Source organism: Punica granatum, chromosome 1, assembly GCF_007655135.1.
Source record: "Punica granatum isolate Tunisia-2019 chromosome 1, ASM765513v2, whole genome shotgun sequence".
Classification (NCBI taxonomy): Eukaryota; Viridiplantae; Streptophyta; class Magnoliopsida; order Myrtales; family Lythraceae; genus Punica; species Punica granatum.
The window spans coordinates 21,660,634-21,684,001 of record NC_045127.1 but is presented as its reverse complement, the minus strand read 5'-3'; the positions used below and the strand labels follow the sequence as shown (position 1 = coordinate 21,684,001).

General features: G+C 38.1%; 2 protein-coding genes across 6 annotated transcripts; both read left to right on the top strand.

Moving 5' to 3' along the window:
• Window positions 1-802: 802 nt before the first annotated feature.
• Window positions 803-3,920, top strand: LOC116192904. 3 transcript variants are annotated; one of them, XM_031521605.1, is made up of 7 exons: window positions 803-1,097; window positions 2,316-2,358; window positions 2,440-2,532; window positions 2,622-2,684; window positions 2,771-2,866; window positions 3,138-3,210; window positions 3,536-3,920. In XM_031521605.1, the coding sequence occupies exons 1-7, from the start codon at window positions 919-921 to the stop codon at window positions 3,586-3,588; spliced, it is 600 nt and encodes a 199-aa protein (XP_031377465.1). In that variant the 5' UTR covers window positions 803-918; the 3' UTR covers window positions 3,589-3,920. The 3 variants fall into 3 exon arrangements, with proteins under 3 accessions (XP_031377465.1, XP_031377463.1, XP_031377464.1); XM_031521603.1 differs by having other exon boundaries at window positions 804-1,097; window positions 3,138-3,215; XM_031521604.1 differs by having other exon boundaries at window positions 805-1,097; window positions 2,452-2,532; window positions 3,138-3,215.
• Window positions 3,921-13,479: 9,559 nt separating this feature from the next.
• On the top strand, window positions 13,480-22,314 carry LOC116214084 (probable 1-deoxy-D-xylulose-5-phosphate synthase, chloroplastic). Of its 3 annotated transcripts, XM_031549357.1 has the most exons (10): window positions 13,480-13,891; window positions 15,487-15,606; window positions 15,695-15,859; window positions 16,405-16,555; window positions 17,634-17,902; window positions 18,349-18,634; window positions 19,340-19,632; window positions 20,144-20,422; window positions 21,129-21,413; window positions 21,993-22,314. In XM_031549357.1, exons 1-10 carry the CDS (start codon window positions 13,748-13,750, stop codon window positions 22,140-22,142), a joined length of 2,142 nt encoding a protein of 713 aa, XP_031405217.1. In that variant the 5' UTR covers window positions 13,480-13,747; the 3' UTR covers window positions 22,143-22,314. The 3 variants fall into 3 exon arrangements, with proteins under 3 accessions (XP_031405217.1, XP_031405227.1, XP_031405236.1); XM_031549367.1 differs by lacking the exon at window positions 20,144-20,422 and having other exon boundaries at window positions 13,481-13,891; window positions 21,993-22,309; XM_031549376.1 differs by lacking the exon at window positions 21,993-22,314 and having other exon boundaries at window positions 13,482-13,891; window positions 21,124-21,260.
• Window positions 22,315-23,368: the final 1,054 nt, after the last annotated feature.

Below are 23,368 nucleotides of genomic sequence, written 5' to 3'. Positions count from 1 at the left end.
TTTGTAATTCCTCTCGAGGGTCGAGAGAGACAAGGAAGCTCAGTAAAAGAAAGCAGGGTCTACACTTAGGGATTGGAGCAAGAGTATAGGATGTTGTAGTGGGAGAATTTTATTTATCTTTTGATAGTGATCGGATTTTGGTGTTGACTAATGTATTGTTGGTTCCATATTTGAAATGGAATTTAATTTCAGTTTCGAGAATGATGATTCTGGATATTCCGTTATTTTCATTTTGGTGTTGACATCAATAGAAATGAAAATTTGATTTGTTTAGATACATGGATCTTTGTATTACCTTAATCTAATTTTTCCTATCCTGCATGATACCGAAGAAGTAAGCTCGGTTTCTCGAAAGATTCTCCTACCAATGAAACGTACCTATAACATCTACGACTTGGTCATATTAACCTAAACCGGATTCAAACGCTAGTTAATGAAATGAACTAACTTCTGAAAATTAAATAAAAAAATGGAATAACAAAAGAAAATGAACCAGGGAGGCGACAAAAGGCTTGGGATCACAAAATTCGGGGACTAGGGGCCTCGCCGCCGACAACTACCTCCTCACCCTAGGTCACCAATGAATTTTGAGGCCACTGCAAACAGCGAGGGCCCCAAGATATTAACATTGAGAAGAGAACGGAAACTTTATTCTCGTAAAAATTTGAAACTGGCCCATATTATCACAACCATGGGCCCATTTTACGTTTGGAGCCCAAGCCCAGACCCTGGCCCATTGAAGTCGACACGGCGTCTCGGTCGTGCACCTCCAGGGACTGGAGCACCACCACAATCTGTGTCTATGATTGCCGCCCGGAAGCATTAGGGAAGGAAGACATCGAATGACTTCGATAGAGAGAGAGAGAACGCTTCGCTTGCTTTGGTTGAAGTTGAAGTGCTGTGCTGGGGAAGGGAACGATGTCGTTTTGCTCTTCCCTGTCATCGCAGGCGCAGCCCTTCTCCCTTCTCTCGGATGTCAAGTTCTCAATCTCGAATGGCGGTCGCAGCAGCAGAAAGCCCTCGAGGTTCTCTTCTGCAAGCGCAAGGCCTCGATTCGTCGCCTCTGCTGATGTCCCCGATTTTCTCTCTGCGGACTGGTTCTCTCTCTCTCTCTCTCCAATAATCGCAAACATTGTTGTGATCCTGATTGTCAATTTTTATGGTGTTTGTCTCATCACTCATTCAATTTCGGCTTCCTATTTTGCTTTCCCGATAGAGCTGTCATGATAGTGTAGATTGAATAAAGGAACATTCTTCTCGCAATTGGCAGAACTTGTGTGAATTTTGTTTGTGGGATGAATGACTGTATTTCGAGTGGCTGCTAGTCTATCTTAGGAAGGAAGGAATTGTTTCGAAAGGGTTGAAAAGGGGAATTCAATACTGGAAGATTTAATTTGCACACCCCTGCTCAGCTGCTTTTTTTTTTCTTTTATTAGAATGCTTTTATTTCCATTGATCGAGTTCAATTGGCCGAATTTCACCACTGTTGTGCTGTTCGGTTTGGAAAAGTTTATGGTTTTTCTGGTGTTGTCTTTTAGATCTAAGTAGAAGAAAAGGTTGGGTGGGTTCAGTCGTATTTCGATCATGTCTTTTGTGGTCAATAAGAAACACGGGAAAAGTTTTGTTGTTTCCTTCTAGTGAATTGAAAAAGGAAGTAATCTGATGCTCCTATTAATCATATGCAAAAATTTACTGGGAGGAAAATCAAGGAGAAGATTTCTAATATAGAAAGTACCGTACCGTCTTGGATTCAGGTTCCTCCGGCTTTCCGCATTTCTGCAACTTCTCCTAGTAGGAGTTGTCTAAATTTATTAGTCCAAGATGCACTGAGAATAACGCATTCTCCCCTCCTAGGAGATTTTGGAAAATCCAAAGTTACCTTCCTTGTTAATTGTATATGTATATATATGTTTAGTTCGATTCTCATTATTGGACCCTTTGTGCCCTTCATTAGCTATTAGTTTTTCTATTTCATTGTACTTGGCCCATGAGCGTCCCTTATAATTTGATGTTTGTATTATAATTAAGCAGTATAGACATGCTCATGGATATTGGGAACTTCTAGTTTCTGTGTGGCTATTTATCCATAGTGGGTTCTTGCTTCATTGACTTAACCAGCTATCCTTATTTTGCCGGAAAGGAGCTTGCTTTCTCATTTTTTGCGATGAAGAAAAGCTGATATTATATGCAGTTGTTTGCAACTCAGTTTTTTGGCTCTCCTGTCAATGCAGACTCCTTGCTGTCCACTTTCTGCTTATATCAGGAAGCAAAAGAGTCATTTTCATAGATTTAAGGTCATCTTTTGTGTACTGCAGGCTCGAGTCCCGGAAGAAAAGACCTTTTGGCCCAAGGCTGAACGTAAGCATTCTGCCGTAGAAGGTGATACATGGCAGTATTCTTATATTTTTTTCTAGTATATACCCTGAAGTCTGATTGTAGTTTACTGCAAAGGAAGCTGTGCAACACCAGCTTGATTCGTTGAAGTACAATGACCAGCCTCGACAAGATTATGGTATCGAAGTTATGTATAGGGTATGGTAATTCGTCGTCTGGCATATTCCAGATAATATCATTTGAACAAATGTTTGGGATGTCTAAACAGAGTGGTTTCCATTGGGCAGTTTGCTGGGTTTGATCCTTTTGAGAGGTCAACTTACTTTGGACCCTTCTTTGATCTGGGGCAGGTGCGTGAACAAGATAATCACATTATTTGATTTGTGATTCCTCAATTCCATGACCACATCTTTTCTGATTTAATTTTCTCTAAAAGTTTGAAAGGTTTAGGAGGATTTTTCACCATTCGACATACAGAGTTTTACTCGGCCACAAGGACAGGAAAATCTTGAGCAGCCTGTTTGTAAAGGAGGTATACATTTTTTTGCTTGAACAAGAGTATGGCTTCAGTGCAGTGGAGGGGAAGGTTTCTTGTATGAAACGAGTGAATGGATAAAACCTTCTTAAATTAGCAAGTCTCAAAATATATTGTCTTTCTTTTCTCTAGACAAACAAATATGTTTTTAGTTGACACTGTCTTCACTTTTGTTCGTCCAAATTAGATTTGATATGAATGTATGTTCAGACTTTCCCTCACATTTCTTAAACGCCATTCTTTTTTGTTTGGCTATTCTGCTTGGTAGAATCGATATAAGCAGCGGGTATGGGTACGAGGAGCTCGGCCGGAGGAGGAAGAAATATTTGAATTTACATTGGGTCAGGTCTAAACGTTTCACCTCTTTAATGTTTCCTTATTTACTTTATCAATTATAGTAGACGTCGAGAACTTCTCTTTCAATCTCATCTTTTAGCAGTGAAGGGTAACCTTCGTTTCTGTACCTGGGAATACTGATTTAGGGCTGTTGCTGAGATCATCAACGAAATAAGAAAAGCTTTTAAGCCGACATAGCTATTTGTTGTCTCGTGCTTTCCCTGCAAAACGATCTCCACCATTTCATCGTTGAATTAAAAAAGACAGTTTCTGCTAATTGTACGTTGGAGAATTTAATGGCGTCCAATTTTTGTTTGTACATCTATGCAGAGAGTTGGTGGATCTTGGGATGGCTACTGGCTCACCGAATCTCTGCTGCATGATGGGGATGCTTTTTCTGGGGGTTTAGCTTACTAATGATCATGCTTTCCATCAGTTAGCAATTTCACGAGGGTTGATGTTAACGACCAAGGGGCTTGCATGATCTCGGCCTCGAATGGTTGTGTATAGACATACAGATACGTACACGTAGACATACTAGGAAATGATGTATACTGCTATTAGTAAAATACATTTTGTACATAGAGATACTGATTGGTGCATATATTTCTTAGGCCCCTTCACTATGTTTGATGAGCGGAGTGGTTTCCTTTGTTTCCTTTCTAGAGTGATATATGGCAAGAGTATTTATACAAAGGGAAGTTTTAAATTTTAATGACAATAATGGCCAAAAGACTTGAAAATGAATGATCATCCGAACCCGGGTTCGAAATCCCTGGAAGTCACTGAAGCACTTTTGGTGTGATTACTCACTTCGTGCGCCGTCGATAGTTTACATATTTTCGTTAATCAGTTGGATGAAACTTGGACAGTTCTGGTTAGCAAAAAGAAAAAAGAAAAACAAAGAAAATGATCACTTGTCTATACTGCGCGGGAATAAATACTTATCACACAAAGAAATATAATATAAATAAATAAAAGTTCTAAAAATCGAGTTGATATTTTTAACTATAAATTGTGAGAGAGATCAAGGAGGTGAAGATTATCACGTAGGAAAGGTGTAGGAAATACTAAAGTAAATAGAATTGGTCTACAAAATCTTCTTCAAGACATCCATTTACAGGATATTTAAAACATGTAATTTTACATATCTCGAGGAATTTTTATAAATCATTGGAAATATATTTTTTTTTATTTTTAAAAGGCTCACAATCTGATGCAAATCGTAGCACGACTTCAAGGGATCCAGTTCAAGCTCCAATTAGACCGATTACGCGAGTACGAGCAAAGAAGTTTAAAGATGAACTCAACGGTCTGATTCAAGAAGTTTGGGCTCAAGCAAATTCGTGGAGGTCCATTGGACATGAACCACGTGATCAACAAAGATCCATTAACATGATTCAAGTCATAGAAGATTCCGGACAATGCTAAATTTAGCAAGTGTTTGAGGAAGTTTCTAAAATATTTGAAGATCAAGAGAATATATCATCAGATTTGTTTAAAATTTAAATCTCATGGAGATATTTTCGGGATATTTAGATTTCATATCTTTATAGATTATGTCATATCTCTATCAATATTTTAGGTTTTATTTTGCTTATCTATAGGATGAGATATGGTCAGATTTAAATTAGTTTATGTCTATATATATTCATCTTAATGAATTTTAATAAAAATGAACATTCAGAAAATTATGAGAGTATTCTCTTTGGTTCTTGAAGAACTAATTCGAACTTATCGAAAGTTTTCGTGGCGTTCATCATCAACTTATCAAACGGCTTTCCACCACCGTTTGTGACGTCTTCATCAACTTATCAAATAGCTTTTCACCACTGTTTGTGGCGTCTTCCTATATACCGAGGTTCTTGTTTCGCAATAAATAACGGGTTGAGGTCAGTTATACCAAGGTTCTTGTTTATGTTGTAAACAACGGGTCGAGAGTTTGTCAATCAAATTTGATCGCGGAACGATTTTAGATTCCTTTAGTTGTCGGGTCTCGTCATTCTTGGTGGGAATCGCATCATTTGGTATCAGAGCATCAGGCTCCAAATCAGATTTTCGTTTCAATTTGCTGAGCTTCGTTTCGTTAAGTTTGTTCTTTTCTGGATTGTTATTAGTCAATAAAAAAAATTCGGCCAAAAAAAAAATTCAGCAAACAAAGGTGCTAAAAAAACGAAAGAACATAAGAAAAGAAAGAAGCTGTTGTAGTCAATTTGATCTAAATTCTTTGCATCAGACCATTCTAAAGTTGTTATTTCCCTTTCTTTATGATCTACATTGATTCTGATCCCAAAATTTTATATAACATTCTGGTTTATTTAATCCTTCATAGTAGTTGCCTTCTCTCTTGTTTCCTTTCTTCCTTAAATTTCCTTCGACCATTAATTTTCCTTGGTAAGTTCTTGGTGAATTGCTGCTGGAAATTTTGGAGAATTGTTCGTTTAGTTTCAAGAGATCTGAAAGAGAATTATCGAGTGGAAAAAGGCAGGAGTGGTGAGAACATTAGAGGGTTAAAAGCCACGTTTGTTTGAGTGAAAATACGAGTGTAGAGTGATTCACATTCTTGAGTGTAAACACATAAGGGAGAAGAAATGTGAGGTCCTTTCTTTCTAACTTTATTTTGCAGCAATCATGTCTCACAACAGTTCTAAGAGTATTCCCGAAGGAGCTACGGAATTGACTGATTCGAAAATACTTATGGAGGCCATGATGAGTGAGATGAGGCGTGTGATGAGGTTGGAGTTTGAGCAGGTTCATGAACGGATAGATATGATGGAGAATACACGTATGGAGCAGCCACGAAACGCTCCTAATGCACGTATGAGGGAAAGAGTTTAACTGAGGGAAGTGAGGGTTGAAGATGAAGAGAATCATGGGGCTGGTTTTGATGAAGAAGATGATCGAGATTCAGTTGTTAGTAATAGGAGACATGGATGGTGGTTTAGAGAAGCTAGGAATCGGAAAGACAATAACTTGGGTAGTATTAAGATGAAAATCCCATCGTTCCAAGGAAAGAGTGATCCCGAAGCATACCTTGAGTGTGAGAAAAAGGTGGAGTTTGTATTTGATTGTTATAGTTATTCCGAGCTGAAAAAAGTCAAATTGGCAGCAATTGAATTCTCGGATTATACAATTGTCTGGTGGGATCAATTGGTGATAAATAGGCGAAGAAATAGAGAGCCCACCTATAGATATGTTGGAGGAAATGAAAAGGGTGATGAATAAGCGATTTGTTTCTAGTTATTACTATCGGAAGCTGTATAATAAGTTACAAAGTCTTGGGCAATGTAACCGGAGTGTAGAGGAATATTTTAAGGAGATGGAAGTGGCCATAATTAGAGCAAATGTAGAGGAGGATCGGGAGGCTACTATGGCAAGATTTTTGGCTGAATTGAACCGAAAAATTCAAAATGCCGTGGAATTACAACATTATGTGGAGTTGGAGGATATGGTGCACATGGCCATCAAGATTGAGAATCAGTTCAAAGTGGAGAGGCAATACACGTGCAAGCCAAAGTCCAAGCACATCCACTTGGAAATCGAATCAGTGGAAGAAAGATGAGAAGCAATCCACATCGAAGTCGAAAACCAAGCAAAAGCAAGATGCAACCAGCCACGTTCCTCCAGGTAAAACCGACATTTCTACCTCCAGGAACCGTGACATTAAGTGTTTTAAATGCCAAGGCAAGGGACACATAGCAAATCAATGCCCGAATAAGCGGGTCATGGTGATACGAGACAAAGGTGACATTGTGACTGACACTGAAAATTCGGACACCGATGACATGCCCCCATTGGAGAACGTTCCCGAGGAGGAATATTTAGCTCCATATGCATTGACATTTGTGGCAAGGAGAGTATTGAGCTTGCAAACAAAAGGAGTTGAAAAAGTGCAGCGGGAGAACATCTTTCACACTAGGTGCTACATGAAAGACAAGGTATGTAGTGTGATTATTGATGGTGGTAGTTGTACTAATGTCGCAAGCACAACAATGGTGGAAAAATTGGGACTGCCCATGTTGAAGCACCCTAGGCCGTACAAGCTGCAATGGTTGAATGATAGTGGTGAGATAAGGGTGAACAAGCAGGTGTTAGTTGCATTTTGAATCGGTAAATACGAAGATGAAGTGTTGTGTGATGTAGTACCGATGCAAGCATGATACTTGTTGCTAGGGCGTCCATGGCAGTTTGATAGGCATGTGAAGCATGACGGCTTTACGAGCAAATATTCATTTGTATTTAATCAACGATCGATCACTCTTGTACCATTGACACCGCAGCAAGTATATGAGGATCAAGTGAGATTGCAAAAAGAGAGTGAAGAAAGAGGGTGATCAAAAGAAAGAAGTGAACAAAAGAAAATGAGTGAAAATCATAGAGAGGCCGAGAAAAATGAGAGAGAAAAAGAAAATCAAAATTCGGCCATTGAGAGAAAATCAGAGAAAAAACAAAAAAAAATTCTATGCAAAAATGAGTGAAATTAAGCGAGCAATGTTTTCAAATCAACTGATGATTGTACTTTTGTACAAAGATGCATTTTTCAACACTAACGAACTTGATATCGTTCTGCCTAGTTCTGTTGTTTCTCTTTTGCAAGAGTATGAAGATGTCTTTCCCGAAGAAACACCACATGGGTTACTTCCAATCCGAGGGGTTGAACATCAAATTGATTTTATTCCCAGTTCGACAATTCCAAACCGACCAACTTGTAGGAGCAATCCTGAGGAAACAAATGAGCTTCAACAGCAGGTAAGTGAGTTGTCGGAGAAAGGGTATGTGAGGGAGAGCATAAGTCCATGCGCCGTTTCGGTTATACTTGTACCTAAGAAGGATGGGACGCGGAGAACGTGCGTTGATTGCCGAGCAATCAACAACATAACGGTAAAGTATCGTCATCCTATTCCTCGCTTAGATGATATGTTAGATGAGCTGCATGGTTCTTGTGTATTTTCTAAAATTGATTTAAAGAGTGGCTATCATCAGATTTGAATGAAAGGAGATGAATGAAAAACTGCCTTTAAAACAAAATATGGTTTGTATGAATGGTTAGTTATGCCATTTGGTTTGACTAATGCTCCGAGCACTTTTATAAGACTTATGAATCATGTTTTGCGTCCATTTATAAGTAGATTTGTTGTTGTCTCCTTTATTGTTTTTACCTAACTTTTTTAAAACTTTTGAGATTGAATGTGATGCTTCAGGTATTGGTGTAGGTGCAGTTCTTACGCAGGAAGGACGAACAATTGCTTACTTCAGCGAAAAATTAGGCAGGGCAGCCTTAAACTATCCCACTTATGACAAGGAGTTGTATGCATTAGTTCGGGCTTTAAGGAGTTGTACGCATTGGTTCGGGCTTTAGAGACGTGACAACACTACCTAGGCCTATGGAGTTCGTGATTCACACCGATCATGAGTCCTTGAAACACTTGAAGGGCCAACAAAAACTAAACAAAAGACATGCCCGATGGGTGGAGTTCATTGAGACGTTTTCATACGTCATTCGGTATAAGCAAGGTAAGGAGAATGTGGTCGCCGATGCACTTTCTCGCAGGTATGCATTACTCTCTACACTTGATGCAAAATTGCTTGGTTTTGAGTACATTAAAAATTTATATGCTGATGACCATGAATTTTATGAGGAATATTGGGCTTGTGAGAAAACCCCTTGTGGTAAGTTCTTTAGGCATGATGGGTTCCTATTTCGGGAAAATAAGTTATGCTTGTCTAATTGTTCCTTGAGGAGTTATTAGTGCTTGAATCTCATGGTGGGGGATTAATGGAACATTTTGGAGTTGCAAAGATTTTAGTTATTTTGCAAAAACACTTTTATTGGCCACATATGGAAAGAGATATTGAGAGAATTTGTGGTAGATGTATCACATGTAAGCAGGCTAAATCCAGAGTACAGCCTATCGGTTTGTATACTAATTTACCTATTCCTAATGAGCCTTGGATTGATATTTCAATGGACTTTGTGTTAGGATTACCTAGAACTAAACGTGGGAGAGATTCATTTTTTGTGGTTGTGGATAGATTTTCAAAGATGGTACACTTTATTCCATGTCACAAAACGGATGATGCATCACATGTTGCTGATTTGTTCTTTAGGAAGATTGTGAGGTTACATGGCATGCCTAGAACAATTGTTTCGGATAGAGATACTAAGTTCTTGAGCTATTTTTGGAAGACTTTGTGGTGTAAGTTAGGTACTAAGCTATTATTTTCTATTACTTGTCACCCACAAACTGATGGTCAAACTAAAGTAGTAAATAGGACTTTGTTTACTTTATTGAGGGCAATCATTAAAAGAACATCAAAACATGGGAAGAGTATTTACCACATGTTGAGTTTGCTTATAATAGATCTGTTCATTCTGCTACTAAATTTTCACCATTTGAAATAGTTTATGGATTTAATCCTTTAACTCCATTGGATTTATCTCATTTACCTTTGACTGAGCATGTTAATTTAGATGGCAAAATGAAAGCTGAATTTGTCAAGCAGATTCATGAAAAAGCAAGACTCAACATTGAGCGAAGAACGGAGCAATATGTAAAACAGGCCAACAAGAGGCGTTATAAGTTGATTTTTGAACTTAGAGATTGGGTTTGGTTGCATATGAGAAAAGAGAGATTTCCGGAGCAAAGACGTTCCAAATTACTTTCGAGAGAGGATGGTCTGATAAGCTCACGAACCAGAACTGGGTAAGAAAGAATGGTGGAGGGTAGAACCAACAAAACTCACTCGATAAGATGACACGCCACGAGTAAGAAAAGTTGGGTTGATTCGCCACGCTCAAGAAAGAACGATAAGAATTGGGGTTTTCGCCACTAAATAAGGGACTTGTTTAGATAAGAAAATAGAGGAAACGCTCTAGGCAATTTCATTCAAATATTCATCAAATTCGTTTGTCTCTTCTCTTATAATATGTGCATATTTATATAGAGGAAGACACCTCCTTGACTCTAAAATAGGAAATTGATATCTAATCTCCTCTAGATTACTTTCCTAAAATAGAGTAAGATAATAATCTGAAATAGGAAACTTAAGACTACTGACTCAAGCTAATATAGAAAATAATATATAATTAAGGGAAACTATATCATAACAATATAGGAAACTTAATATCTAATTAAACTAAATTCTTGTTCCAGAATATTCTAGAATACGCGTTTGGACCCGCAAATTTGAATACGAGTTGGGCTGCAATCTGAAGCACATCATGGTCCTTTCCAAGTTCTAGAGCGCATCAATAACAACGCTTACAAACTAGACTTACCTGGTGAGTACGATGTAAGTGCTACTTTTAATGTTGCTGATTTGCTTCCTTTTGATGTAGGTGATGATTTGAGGGCAAATTCTTTTCAAGAAGAGGGGAATGATGTAAATCGTAGCACGATTTCAAGGAATCCATTTCAAGTTCCAATTGGACCGATTACGCGAGTACGAGTAAAGAAGTTTAAAGATGAACTCAACGGTCTGATTCAAGAAGTTTGGGCTTAAGCAAATTCGTGGAGGCCCGTTGGACATGAACCACGTGATCAACAAAGATCCATTAACATGATTTAAGTTATAGAAGATTCCGGACAAGGCTAAATTCAGAGAGTGTTGGAGGAAGCTTTTAGAATATTTGAAGATCAAGAGAATATATCATAAGATTTGTTTAAAGTTTAAATCTCATAGAGATATTTTTGGGTTATTTGCCTTGTTTGGATAGGGAATAAAAAAACTTTAACTTTAATTTTAACTTTAACTCAATACACTACACAATAAAAACACACATTTTCCAAGTCAAAAATTTTAAGTTTAATTTTAACTCAACACACTATATAACAAAAACACACGTTTCCCAAGTCAAATTTATAATCCCATCTCATTTGTCATTTTCCACAATCAAAATCAAAATCAAAATCAAAGTTACTTTAACTCTGAAATCAAACGCACCGTTAGATTTCATATCTTTATAGATTATGTTATATCTCTATCAATATTTTAGGTTTTATTTTCCTTATCTATAGGAGGAAATATGGTCAGATTTGGATTAGTTTATGTCTATATATATTCATCTTAGTGAATTTTAATAAAAAAGAAACATTCAGAAAATTGTGAGAATATTCTCTTTGGTTCTTGAAGAACTAATTCGAACTTATCGGAAATTTCCGTGGCGTTCATCACTGATCAAACAGCTTTCCACCACCGTTTGTGGCGTTATCATCGACTTATCAAACGGCTTTTCATCACCGTTTGTGACGTCTTCATATATACCGAGGTTATTGTTTCGCAATAAATAACGGGTTGAAGTCAGTTATATCAAGCTTCTTGTTTATGTTGTAAATAACGGGTCGAGTGTTTGTCAATCAAATCTAATCGTGGAACGATCTTGGGTTCCTTTAGTTGTCGGGTCTCATCATTCTTGGTGGGAATCGTATTACAATCGTAGATTGATACATACGAATAATATGGACGTATATATAAAATCAATTGAATATGATGTAAAAAAGTATAATAACAAATTATTTAACCAGACTTGACAAGTCATCAACACTAAGTTGGGGTTTCATAATTGGGTAATCACGTCCTATATCTTGACTTATATATATATATATATATTAATTATAATTATGATTAATTGATTGATTGATATTACTGGAAGTTGTCGGACGGATAAAACCGCAAATCAAACTGAACCAAGGACCGCAAGCCAGACCAAACCAAGGACTCGGCTTTAGAAAATTTTGGGAATCGTAATCGATAATGGGGAGCCATCTTTGAAAATTGATGAAGGAGAAGATAAGCACAAGAACAATATGAGGGTTGGCAATCGAGCCACGATGAGGCAGATAGATCCGCAACCACTGAGCGCTGAGCGGCTAGGCGGGCAACTGGAGACATGGGGGGAATTTATATTAGATCAGTCCCCCCTATCTTTTTTCTCCACTCCAAACAAACAGACAGAGGTATCGAAAATTTTTGAGTAAATTAATGATTTGGTCTACCAGAGATGTATGTTATATCAAATCTGATCTCAAAAATTTTTTTACATCAAATTGAACCTTTAGAGAGTAAATTAATGATTTGGTCATCCAGATATGCATATTACATCAAATCTGACCTCAATAAATATTTTTACATCAAATTGAACCTTGAGAGATTAAGTGTACATCAAATTCGAGCTCAAGTAATTTTTTACATCAAATTGAACCTTGAGAGATTAAGTATACATCAAATCCGACCTTCCGTCAGAATGCCGTTAAAAAATGAATGGAAAAATCTGATCTGGCATTCAACAGCTGATGTGGTATTGTTTGATTGTTTTCTTTTATTTTTTTATTATTCTCCATTTCTGTCTGGCTTAAAAAAATATTTTCTACAGTTCCATCACTTTTCAGTCGGAGGCTGGAAAAACTTCCTCTCCCGGCGCGTCCTCCTCAATCGTTAGTGCTCTCAGCGTAGACTCGCCAATCGCTGCCGCTGTAATCTCTCACAATGATCTTAGTTTATCTAGTAGCCTTTTCTATTATTCCAGTGATGAGAAATCCCATGTTGATTCATTAACTGCACTGTTATTTCTCTAGGAGATGCAAGCGAGAGACAGTTTTTCTATTCCTTTAAACGCAAATTTTTTAATGAGTCTTGCCTCAATTGTTGCTGTGATTTTTTTTTCTTTGGTGTCCAGCTTTGATTTTAATGAGAAAATAGCAAATATTTTCCTGTTTAGTTTTGCTTTTGCAAATTTTATGCTTACTAGTTTTTTTTTCGTTGAATTTATGCTTACTAGTTAGTTTGTAAATACATTTGATAATTGAGTTTAGAAAGCTCAATCAAAATGTTCTTTTGGTTCGCAATGCTTTTAACATTTAATTTAGTTTTGTTGGAAAATATGATTGCACAGGGGTATGATGAGTAATAAGAGCAGGAATGACTAAAATTGAAATAAAATAAATATATAATGTCAGAAAGGAATGGGAAGGGGCAATATGATGGTAGAAAACAATCAAACAATGCCAGATTAGATTTTTCCATTCTTTTTTGGACAACATTCTGACGTAAGGTTAGCTTAATCTCTCAATATTCAATTTGATGAAAAAAATTTTGAAATCGGATTTGATGGACACTTAATCTCTCAAAGTTTAATTTGATGTAAATTTTTTTTTGAATTCAGATTTGATATACATTTAATTTGAAGGTTTAATTTGATATAAAAAATATTTTTAGATAAGATTTGATGTAATAAGCATGAGTGATGACCAAATCATTAATATACTCAAAAAATTTTAAGAATGAGAAACACTGTCGGACTTTTGTGTTGAGAGAGTGATGCTCCGTTTGCTGCTTGCTTTGTCCTTTCTCTTTATAATCAATTCCCATTCCTTGATCCCCCAATGCTATAGTATAAAGCCAAAGTTCTCAATTTTCTGCATTGGTTCCATATTCAACTTCTCTCTCCCTTTCTTCTGCAATCGATTCTTGATGAATTCGGGCCTTTCTCTCAAGATTGGAGGAATTTGAGTAAGTGGGTCGGCTTTGTCCATTGTGTTCTTGATGGGTGCTGCTCCTGCTCAGTGCGCTTATGGAATCTCAGCTCACTGCGGTAAATTGGAACCGCCAAGCTTCTGCATTTCTTCAACTGTTGAAATTGGAACAGCCAAAGTCTGTACAAGCCCCGCTCTCAGCATTCCTTCAAAGGTGCGTTGGACATGGACATGAGCATTTCCATCCTCTTCAGTTCTGCCGTTTACGTCCGTTCGTTGTTGGGTGCTGTTTTCTGGATGATTAATAAACGATCTGCTTGTTTGTTATATTCCTTCTGGTGTGTGGAGCCTTATGGGATACTGTCGTTGCCGTATAAAATGTTTGGATTATTCTGAACTTATTAGCAAGATAAGAAGCGAAAGAAAGGGATGAAAGTGGAGTAAATTACCGGTATCAGTGGCTTTAGATTGATTGCAGTGCATTTATGGGAATGAATAACACTACGAAGGGCATAGGAATTATTTTGAAATAATTTAAAGCGAAGAACTGAAAAGTGTGTAATGTACACTCTGTCCTCGGGATATTACTTCAGGACGTGCATTGATCTTCACCTTGTTTTTTCTACTTAGCTTGTTTTCGCTTTCATTTTGAAATTATAGTTAACTGATACTGTATCGCAGAATGCCATCTTGTAGCCAAGTAGTAATTCAAATCCTTGGATCTGCACTTTTTTTTTTGTCGGTTAGGATAGGAAATGTGTTTTCAGAAACAAGCTGGGCAGAGCATCATGTTGTTTTGGCCTCTTAATTCTCGAGGGATGCTGGAGACCCATTGAACCCTTTCTTAATTAGGAAGTATTTCCAATTTGAAAGAAAATTTTGAAAAGACTGAGCCCCAAAATGCCTCTTTGAAAAAGGAATTAGAAGGCAAAGCTTCTTTTTCACAACCTTCTAATTGAGAAGATTGTACCAGTCTAAAGCAACTCGGGTTCTGAGGCAGAAAAAGATATTGTTTCTAATGCTAATACCAGTTAAAATGCATTACCTTTGCTTATCATAAGGAAAATGCAGGTCCTGTGTTTCGGAGGATATATACTCCCTTCAAGTGGATTTCTTAATGAATTTTTTGGACTGGACTTCATAAAATATTTATAATTTTAAAAAATTCAATAAAATAAAAAAATGGCCAGTCCCATAAATCTATATTTATATGTTTTAAAAAAATTAAGAAACCACTTTTGGTGATTGCACCTTAGAATCTCCCTTTAAATAGGCATAGGCAAATATAGAACTGAGGAATACAGATGATATGTGTTCTATTAGCCGGTGGACTTATGTTTCTTGTCTCAGTGACACGAGTGATGTTCCGATCTTTCTTGTGGCAGCATTTCTGTTAGATACACATTAAGTTTGCTTATTTGTTTTGGATAAGTAGTTTCCTTATTGTTTTGTCTAGTCCTGTTGGGAAGAAGTTTGCCTTTATATCATCAGATTAAGGAAGTCTAAAAAATTTTTGCGTGACTTGGGTTCAAAGAATCTTCATTCTTACCGACTGGTCAATTTCTGTCCATTATTTTTTTCTTTTTCTTGTTGTCCTCTCTGACTGATATATGCAAAAGTCTTAGGCATGCTTGCATGGTCTGGTGCAGTTCTTCACAAGTGTCAAAGAAATGAATTTTAAACTTCCATTTCCATGTGAAACCATATAAATTATGTTCCTAGATTAGCTATGATTTGAAGCTACTTCCAAATCATTTTATGATACTGATACTATGTAATTGGTATTTCTAACATCTATTCTTCATGCAGAAATTTGCTACTCGAATTTGTTGTACCGCCAACGACAATGATTCTTTCTGTGAAAAAGCGCCAACCCCTATACTCGATATGGTTGAATCCCCAATTCAGTTAAAGAACTTGTCTTTGAAGGTGACTCAAATCTCACTCCTCTCCTATACTTTTGTTTCATATGCCCAGGCCCAAAAGGTCGCTTCTAACTCATAATTTGTTCTTCCAGGAACTGAAACAGTTGGCTAAGGAAATTCGATTGGATCTATTGTCCATATTTAAGAAAACACAAAAACAATCAAAGGCAAGCTTAGCAGCTGTTGAGTTGACCGTGGCCATACATCATGTTTTTCATGCTCCTGCTGATAAGATTATGTGGGATGTTGGAGAACAGGTAAAGAAATAATTTCTTCCATCCCTCTTTGTTTCTTTTTGTTGAAAAAAGTTTTCTTGCTGAACTGATTTTGCTATCGGATAAATCCAAATAAATTGTAGTTTGGCCTCTTACTGAAGCCCATGTGAGTGGCTGCAGGAACTAAACGATGGGCTTGGGAGAAACAGTAGTGCCAAATTGGCTTGTTTTTCCTTTATGTAGTGAGGATTTTCACTTAGCTAGTATATCTCTCCTCCTTGTCCTTGTGCCATATCCATGGTTGACTGGAAAAGGCAGAGGAATGTTGGGAGAGCCCTTTTGAATCTAGTCCAGCTTATACTAAAAATGACCAGAGTTTAGATTTTTCTTGTTTTTAGATATTGACCTTTTGGAGCAATCATTGGTATGAAGATGTTAGCGTGCTACAGAAAATGTTTGGATATTGTCATTCAAATGATATCTGTTTTTGTTTTATCTAGATTTATATGAGTTTGCACTGTCCTTCCGGCTTTCGTCAGTACAATGTAATTCTTTATTGATCAAAATGGTATCATTCCATTGTACAGGCCTATGCACACAAAATTCTCACAGGGAGGCGATCTCTGATGCATACATTAAAGCAAAAGGATGAACTTTCTGGCTTCACAAATCGGTCCGAAAGTGAATTTGATCCTTTTGGGGCAGGGCATGGGTGTAACAGCATATCTGCTGGACTCGGTAGTATTTCTCCCATTTCATGCTGCGCATTCTATAAGAATGGTGTCGGTATAGTCAAAGATAAGAGGAACTTTGAAGGCATAACTTTTGGACTTTGCAAGCATTTTTCTGGTCATGTTCAATCTTCAACGTTCATGAGCATATCTTAATTCAATCTTACTAACGTGCGAAATTGAATTTTACTCCCTAGTATTAAGTTCTGGTGCTGTCTCCCTCTTCTCCCTTCTTCTTCTTCTTCTTCTTCTTCTTCTTCTTCTTCTTCTTCTTCTTCTTCTTCTTTTTCTTTTTTTTATAATTTAATATTATTTTGGATAAGTAACTGATGAGGACTGTCCTCACTGGTGGAAGTCGGGCAGTTACAGTGGATTCCAGTGACGAGAGAAGGGGAGACCATGGCGAAAAGGATTAGTCGATGCTTAAGGAGGATTTCAGAGAGAGAGAGATTCGATGTGTGAGATAGTCCCTAGAGAGAGGGAAAAAATCGGTAGAATCTGTTATAAGAGTGTTGGAGAAAAATCTGTTCAGAGGGTATGACTCAAGATACTTATAGCCCTAAGGTAAGCGAGTAATGACTAGACAGGGGGTAATGTATCCCTGTTCAGGTATTCAGAACTTCCAAGGGGTAGGAATGCGGTTCATTTGAGTCATGTCCTATAGTGGAGACCACTCATTGCTGTTCATATCGGTCAGATCTATTGCCTTGTTCCTAAGCAGAATCAACTAACGGTATTGAACTAACGCTACTATTTGTACTCCCTTATTACTCTCTAACATCTGTATTCCTCGTCCCTTTTTATGATTACACACTTTATGAATAAGGACCATAGATTAAAAGCAATTGGCCAGGACAATTTGGTATGAAAGAATCGGAGCATTTTGGTATTAAATAACCGTGTCAAATGGGTTCATTTTAAAAATGGTGACTTTATTTCTTTCTTTTCCATTACTTCCTACCAAAACTTGGCTATAAAGGTTTTCATTTGTGAATATATCTGCTGCAATGGTTTGATCAAAGAAGTTAGGAAATGTTTAGAAATTTATCAGGGGTAGTTCTAATTGTCCATTCTTTCCCATTTAGGCATGGCAATAGCACGGGACATGAAGGGGAAGCGCGAGCGCATAGTTACGGTCATAAGCAATGGGACCACAATGGCTGGACAGGTCTATGAAGCTATGAGCAATGCTGGATACATGGACTCAGACATGATTGTCATCTTAAATGATAGTCGCCTCTCTCTATATCCGAAATTTGAAGGTGGCCTTAAGACTTCAATCAGTGCTCTCTCGAGCACACTGAGCAAACTCCAGTCAAGCAAATCATTCCGAAAGTTTCGAGAAGTTGCCAAGGTTTGCTCCCATGGTTAACTCTTTCATGTTGTTAGAGCAGAAAATACTTGAAGGTTAAAGATACCTGTATTTCTCCTCCTTTGTTTGCTCTTGGGAAACATGTTTGGGAGGAGTTAATCAAATGAGATGCCCTTTTACCTCTAAAATAACTTGATTTATTGCACATAATTCCTTATATATACGTGAAATGGTGTCGACATTCTCTAGGATGATATATTGAGGCAGGTTGGACCTATTCACTCCTCAGAAATCTGAAGGTCTTAAAATAGCAAGTTTTTTGGCCAGAATTGAAATTGCAAGCATTGACCTGAATAAAAGATTACTGGGCTTAGTTGGATCGCGGTTGATCATCATTTAAGAAGCTGTAATTACTCTTTTAATGGAAAAAGAAAGAAAGAAAATAATTTCTGTGACCTGATTGAGACATTCTCCTTCCTTTTTTCTAGGGTGTTACAAAAAGAATTGGCAGGGGTATGCATGAATGGGCAGCCAAAGTTGATGAGTTTGCTAGAGGTTTGATCGGCCCACTGGGATCAACTCTCTTTGAAGAGCTTGGCTTGTACTATATTGGTCCTGTTGATGGGCACAATACTGAGGACTTGGTCTGTGTTTTGCAAGAAGTGGCGTCATTGAACTCAACGGGCCCGGTTTTGGTTCACGTAATAACTGAAGAAAATCGGGAAGCAGACCATCATGGCCAACAGAATGAGAAAATGGACATGAATTCAGAAGGTATCGGATCTTCACTAGGACTTTGAACAATGATTTATGTGAATGTGGCATTACCTAAATTGAACTTGTTACTTATCCAATAATAAATTTAATCTTTTTACTATTTCTAATTGTTTGGCTAGAGTGTTCAATGTGAAGTTGGCACCAACATGGACCTCATCCTCATGAAAAGGCTCAGCTTTACTTTGTTTTATGCGCCTCTAGGGTGCTCATATGTCCAGTTAGCTTCCTAAGGAGTTTCTTGCCGTATAAAAAAGAAAAATGTTTTAACTACCAGAGCTGGATCGGACTGTTCAGTTTGGCCAGATCTGATCCATTTCGACTGGAAGCCTCACCTGTCTCTGGTCCTGAATTGGACCAAACTGGTTGAACAGTTCGCTTGTTGATGCAAACCTGTCTTTTAGCACTGACCAGTACATCTTTTATATTTTTGACTATAATGGTATGGAATCAGGGTTTGACCAATGAACCCGAGGGACTTTTCCAACCCATATATCCATGTCCAAGCTGTTCTGATGTTTTTATCTGGTTCTTATATTAATCTTGTTTGTTCTCCATGGAAGTTTCTCCTGCTAAAGATTACCAGAATACTCACGTTTCACTACTTATCTCTCTAGGAAGAACACCAGATCAAGAACTAATGGCCCTTTGACCAAACATAATGATGAGTTAACTGATGAACCATCACTGGTCTCTACTCTCTAGGTTCGATGAATCCAGATCAACGCGCACATGAAATTCTTCCCAGAACATACTCCGATTGCTTTGTAGAGTCATTGCTAATTGAAGCAGATGGAGATAGGGATATCGTGATGGTTCATGCCGGGATGGAGATGGACCCATGTTTTCAGCTCTTTCAGGAAAAATTGCCTGAAAGGTTCTTTGATGTAGGAATGGCAGAACAGCATGCAGTGACATTTTCTGCCGGTCTGTCCTGTGGAGGTTTGAAACCATTTTGCATGATCCCATCTTCATTTCTTCAGAGAGCTTATGACCAGGTTCTCTCTCTCTCCCCCCACCCCCCCCCCCCCCCTGAGAATCATGTATTAAGAATTTCAATAGGCAGACATCCTTGAGTAAAGCTGAGAACTGGGTTGCGGTACTGTGTTTCCACCCAAATATTGTTTAGTTACGGAAGTTCCACTGAGTTTCCCTGCAAATTCTGAGAAAATCCTTGCCCCTGAGCAAGCCTTCCTCATGTCTAGCAGCCTTAAAGGGCATGCTTGAGGAAAAATTCACCTCAAGAGGCTGAGCCCGGCCTGGTCGTAGCCTGATTTCCCTTAGCATCAGGAATCTGAAGTCCCTTTCTTTTTCCTACTATACATATTTCCAGCAAGTTTTCCATCTTCCCATAGAACACTGGATATAAAATTTTTCATTACTAAACACCAAAAATTGAAACTACATTCCCACCTATATAAGACATGATGATCCTCTCATATTTATTTTTGTATATTTTTCCCTTTTTGGTAAAATCAAAATTTTTATATCAACCTTTCATTTCCTTAGGTTGTTCACGATGTGGATCGGCAGAGAATCCCTGTACGTTTCGTGATAACAAGCGCGGGATTGGTGGGCTCAAATGGCCCAGTCCAATGTGGGCCATTTGACATAACATTCATGTCATGTCTGCCTAACATGATCGTGATGGCACCTTCTGATGTGAACGAGCTAGTGGACATGGTGTCAACTGCAGCTCAAGTCAATGATCGGCCCATTTGCTTTAGGTACCCAAGAGGTGCAATCTCTCGAGTAGACAATTTTATAAGCGTGGGGATACCCATTGAGGTACTAAACTACTAATTCATGAATCTTTCTTCAAGATATACAATGCAAAGCATTTAACTGAAATGCAACTTCCCTTTCTTTTCCTGCTTACCTACTTCCAACTGAGGCAAACTACACCCGATTTAATTGGATTGAGTTGATGACAGCTCAAAGTTAACTTGATCATGGACTATCTTAGTCAATTAGGCTGAGCAATAGCTCCGCAATACATGGCTCAAGAGACTACAGTATCCATTCGAGCTTCACCCATATTATCAATTTTCATTATTTAATTCCAAAAGTTCCAGTATAATCCCATTTTTCGAGTTAAATAAAAACCTTGCTCTGGAGCCGTAAGAGACTGATCTTGAGCTTTACCCGAGTTTGAACTTGGCCTCATTTAGTGGCTAACAGGAAATTAAGTTGAGGTTAGTTGACCTCCAGCCTGGTTTGAGCCTACAAATGCCTACCCACCCAGAGCTCAAGATTGAATAGGTACATAATAAGGCTTGGGACTCAGATTTTGTGGGTGAAGTTCTGACTTGAGCATAGCAAAAATCAGCTCTGAGCGTACACCTGCATAACAAATTCATATGAGCAGGAAATTCAGTTATTTATTTTGCTAAGGACAAAATAGTCACCATTTACCAAAAAGTTATTTGATTTTGGGTGACCACTATAACCTCCCTGTGCACTACAAATTGACTGGGCCTTCTCTGCAGAGCAGATAGGCAAAGGGAGAATTCTTGCTGAGGGTAAAGATGTTGCTTTGCTTGGGTACGGGTCGATGGTCCATAACTGCCTAAAGGCAAGGACCCTCCTCTTAACGCTCGGGATTGAGGTGACCGTCGCGGATGCAAGATTCTGCAAGCCACTCGACATTGGGCTTCTGAGGGAGCTGTGCAAAAACCATGACTTCCTAGTGACTGTTGAGGAAGGATCAATAGGAGGGTTTGGATCGCATGTTGCTCAGTTTATTGCACTAGATGGGCAGCTAGATGGAAGAGTTAAGGTTAGTCTTCCTAATTTAAAGACTTTGTATTTTACATGGATACTTTTTCCGAATTTTTTGATTGATGATATGCATTAATGCTTGCTGGTTTTAAATCTCATGGCTACTAGTCCATATTCAGAAGCAGACAACTGAAAACATGGAAAATTTCCCACTTTTCAGTTTTTTCCTGTTTTCTGATTCACTGTAATATAGGGCAAAAGTTAGTTGTCTTCAATCTTTTGTGCCTTTTCGATTTTTCGTTCTAAACCATTTTTCATCCACTGAAACTTGTTTCCAACCTTTCCTGGTTTGTTCTCTTTTCATCTTGCCATCATTTTTCTGTCTTAGATTGTGTTAGCTTTTGTTTGCAGAGTTCACATTTAATTGAGTTCTCTAATGCTTTGTTTGAGGGAAACGGAGGGTAAAAAGAGGGGAGGTGAACTCGTGGCTAATGCTCGTTTCCCTCCCTTCCCTTTCCCTCCGTTTCCCTCGATTCATACGGAGGGTAAAATTTCTTTGGTTTGTGATAATTCTATTATCACTCTCTATTTATTGACTTCAAGCCGAAGCTAAAATTTTGGAAATTGGCTTCTGCAGTGGCGTCCAATCGTTTTGCCTGATAACTACATAGAGCACACATCATCTGCAGAACAGCTCACTCTTGCCGGTCTGACTGGGCACCATATCGCAGCAACTGCATTGAGCCTCTTGGGTCGAACTAAAGAAGCCTTGCTCTTGATGACCTAGAAAAAGCTGAACAGTTTTGTTCACATTCTTTAGGATGAAGATGAAGGACTGGACTTTTCGGGTGTAGAACTAGTATATAATCATATGCATATATGTATGTATTAGAAACTCTTCCGTTGATATTCAACAATATAATCATTATTTTCTATCAATTATTCATTATGTTTTTCCACTTTTTCTCATAATTTAACAATACAATCATTACAATCTTAAATAAATATAATCATTTATTGTTAGAATGGAGTATAATTAAATTTCACTCCATTCCAAACAAAGCCATAGTCTTTCCCTTAAATTCATTGAAACCCCTCTGCCCTAATGAGAATCATGTACAACCCTTGGATCAAAGCCTTTTTGCCCTCTAATCACCCTTAGATCATGATAGATAACGGGAAACCTCTCCCATTCAGCCCCCAAGCCGCCTCTTACCTCATACACATCTGAAAATTTGGCTTTTTGGCAGGGAAAAATTCTCTCCTCCTCTCACTTTCTTCATTGAACAGCCGCCTAGCCCAGTTAGCCCCCTACGATGACCAGCGGCTGAACCTGGCCATTTTTGGCTACTTCCAACCACTTTCCAGAGAGACGAACGCCACCCCTAGCTTCCTCTCTTCCTCCTCTAATCCTCCAAGTGATTGTTTTCCCATTGGAGGCCTCCATCTTCCTGTCCAGCCCCGGAATTGAAGGCTGTGCAGGGTGGCTCTAGCCTAAATCTTCATCGAGCTGCCCTTCATCTTCTCCTCTTTTCTCTTCCACTCTTTGTAGGTGATATTTGGGATGTGAGAAGCTTGTCTTCAGCTCAAGGAGACCGTGACAAAGCTCGAAGAAAGCTGAGACCCTTGAAGACCCGATGCTTCCCACTTGCCATCCTCGGCTCGCTTGCGCGATTCTGTGAGACTTGACATTTTGAGTTTCAAATAGAACACATATACATATACTTACATGCTTTTATATATATATATATATATATTTATATGTAGGTCATTGTGAGAGCTGACACAAAATAGCATACATATACTTACATGCTAATATATATGTATATATATTATATTAAGCTTCTTGGAGCACAAAAAAAAAAGAAAGAAAAAGAAAATGAAAGGGGAGCAAGGGACCCCACGTGGCCCACATTTCTCCCTCAAGCTTCCACCGCCTGAGTATCCATTTTATTTTTTCCTTTCCTTCTCTGTTCTGTTTCACTAGGGGAAACAAAAAGAAGAAAACGAAAC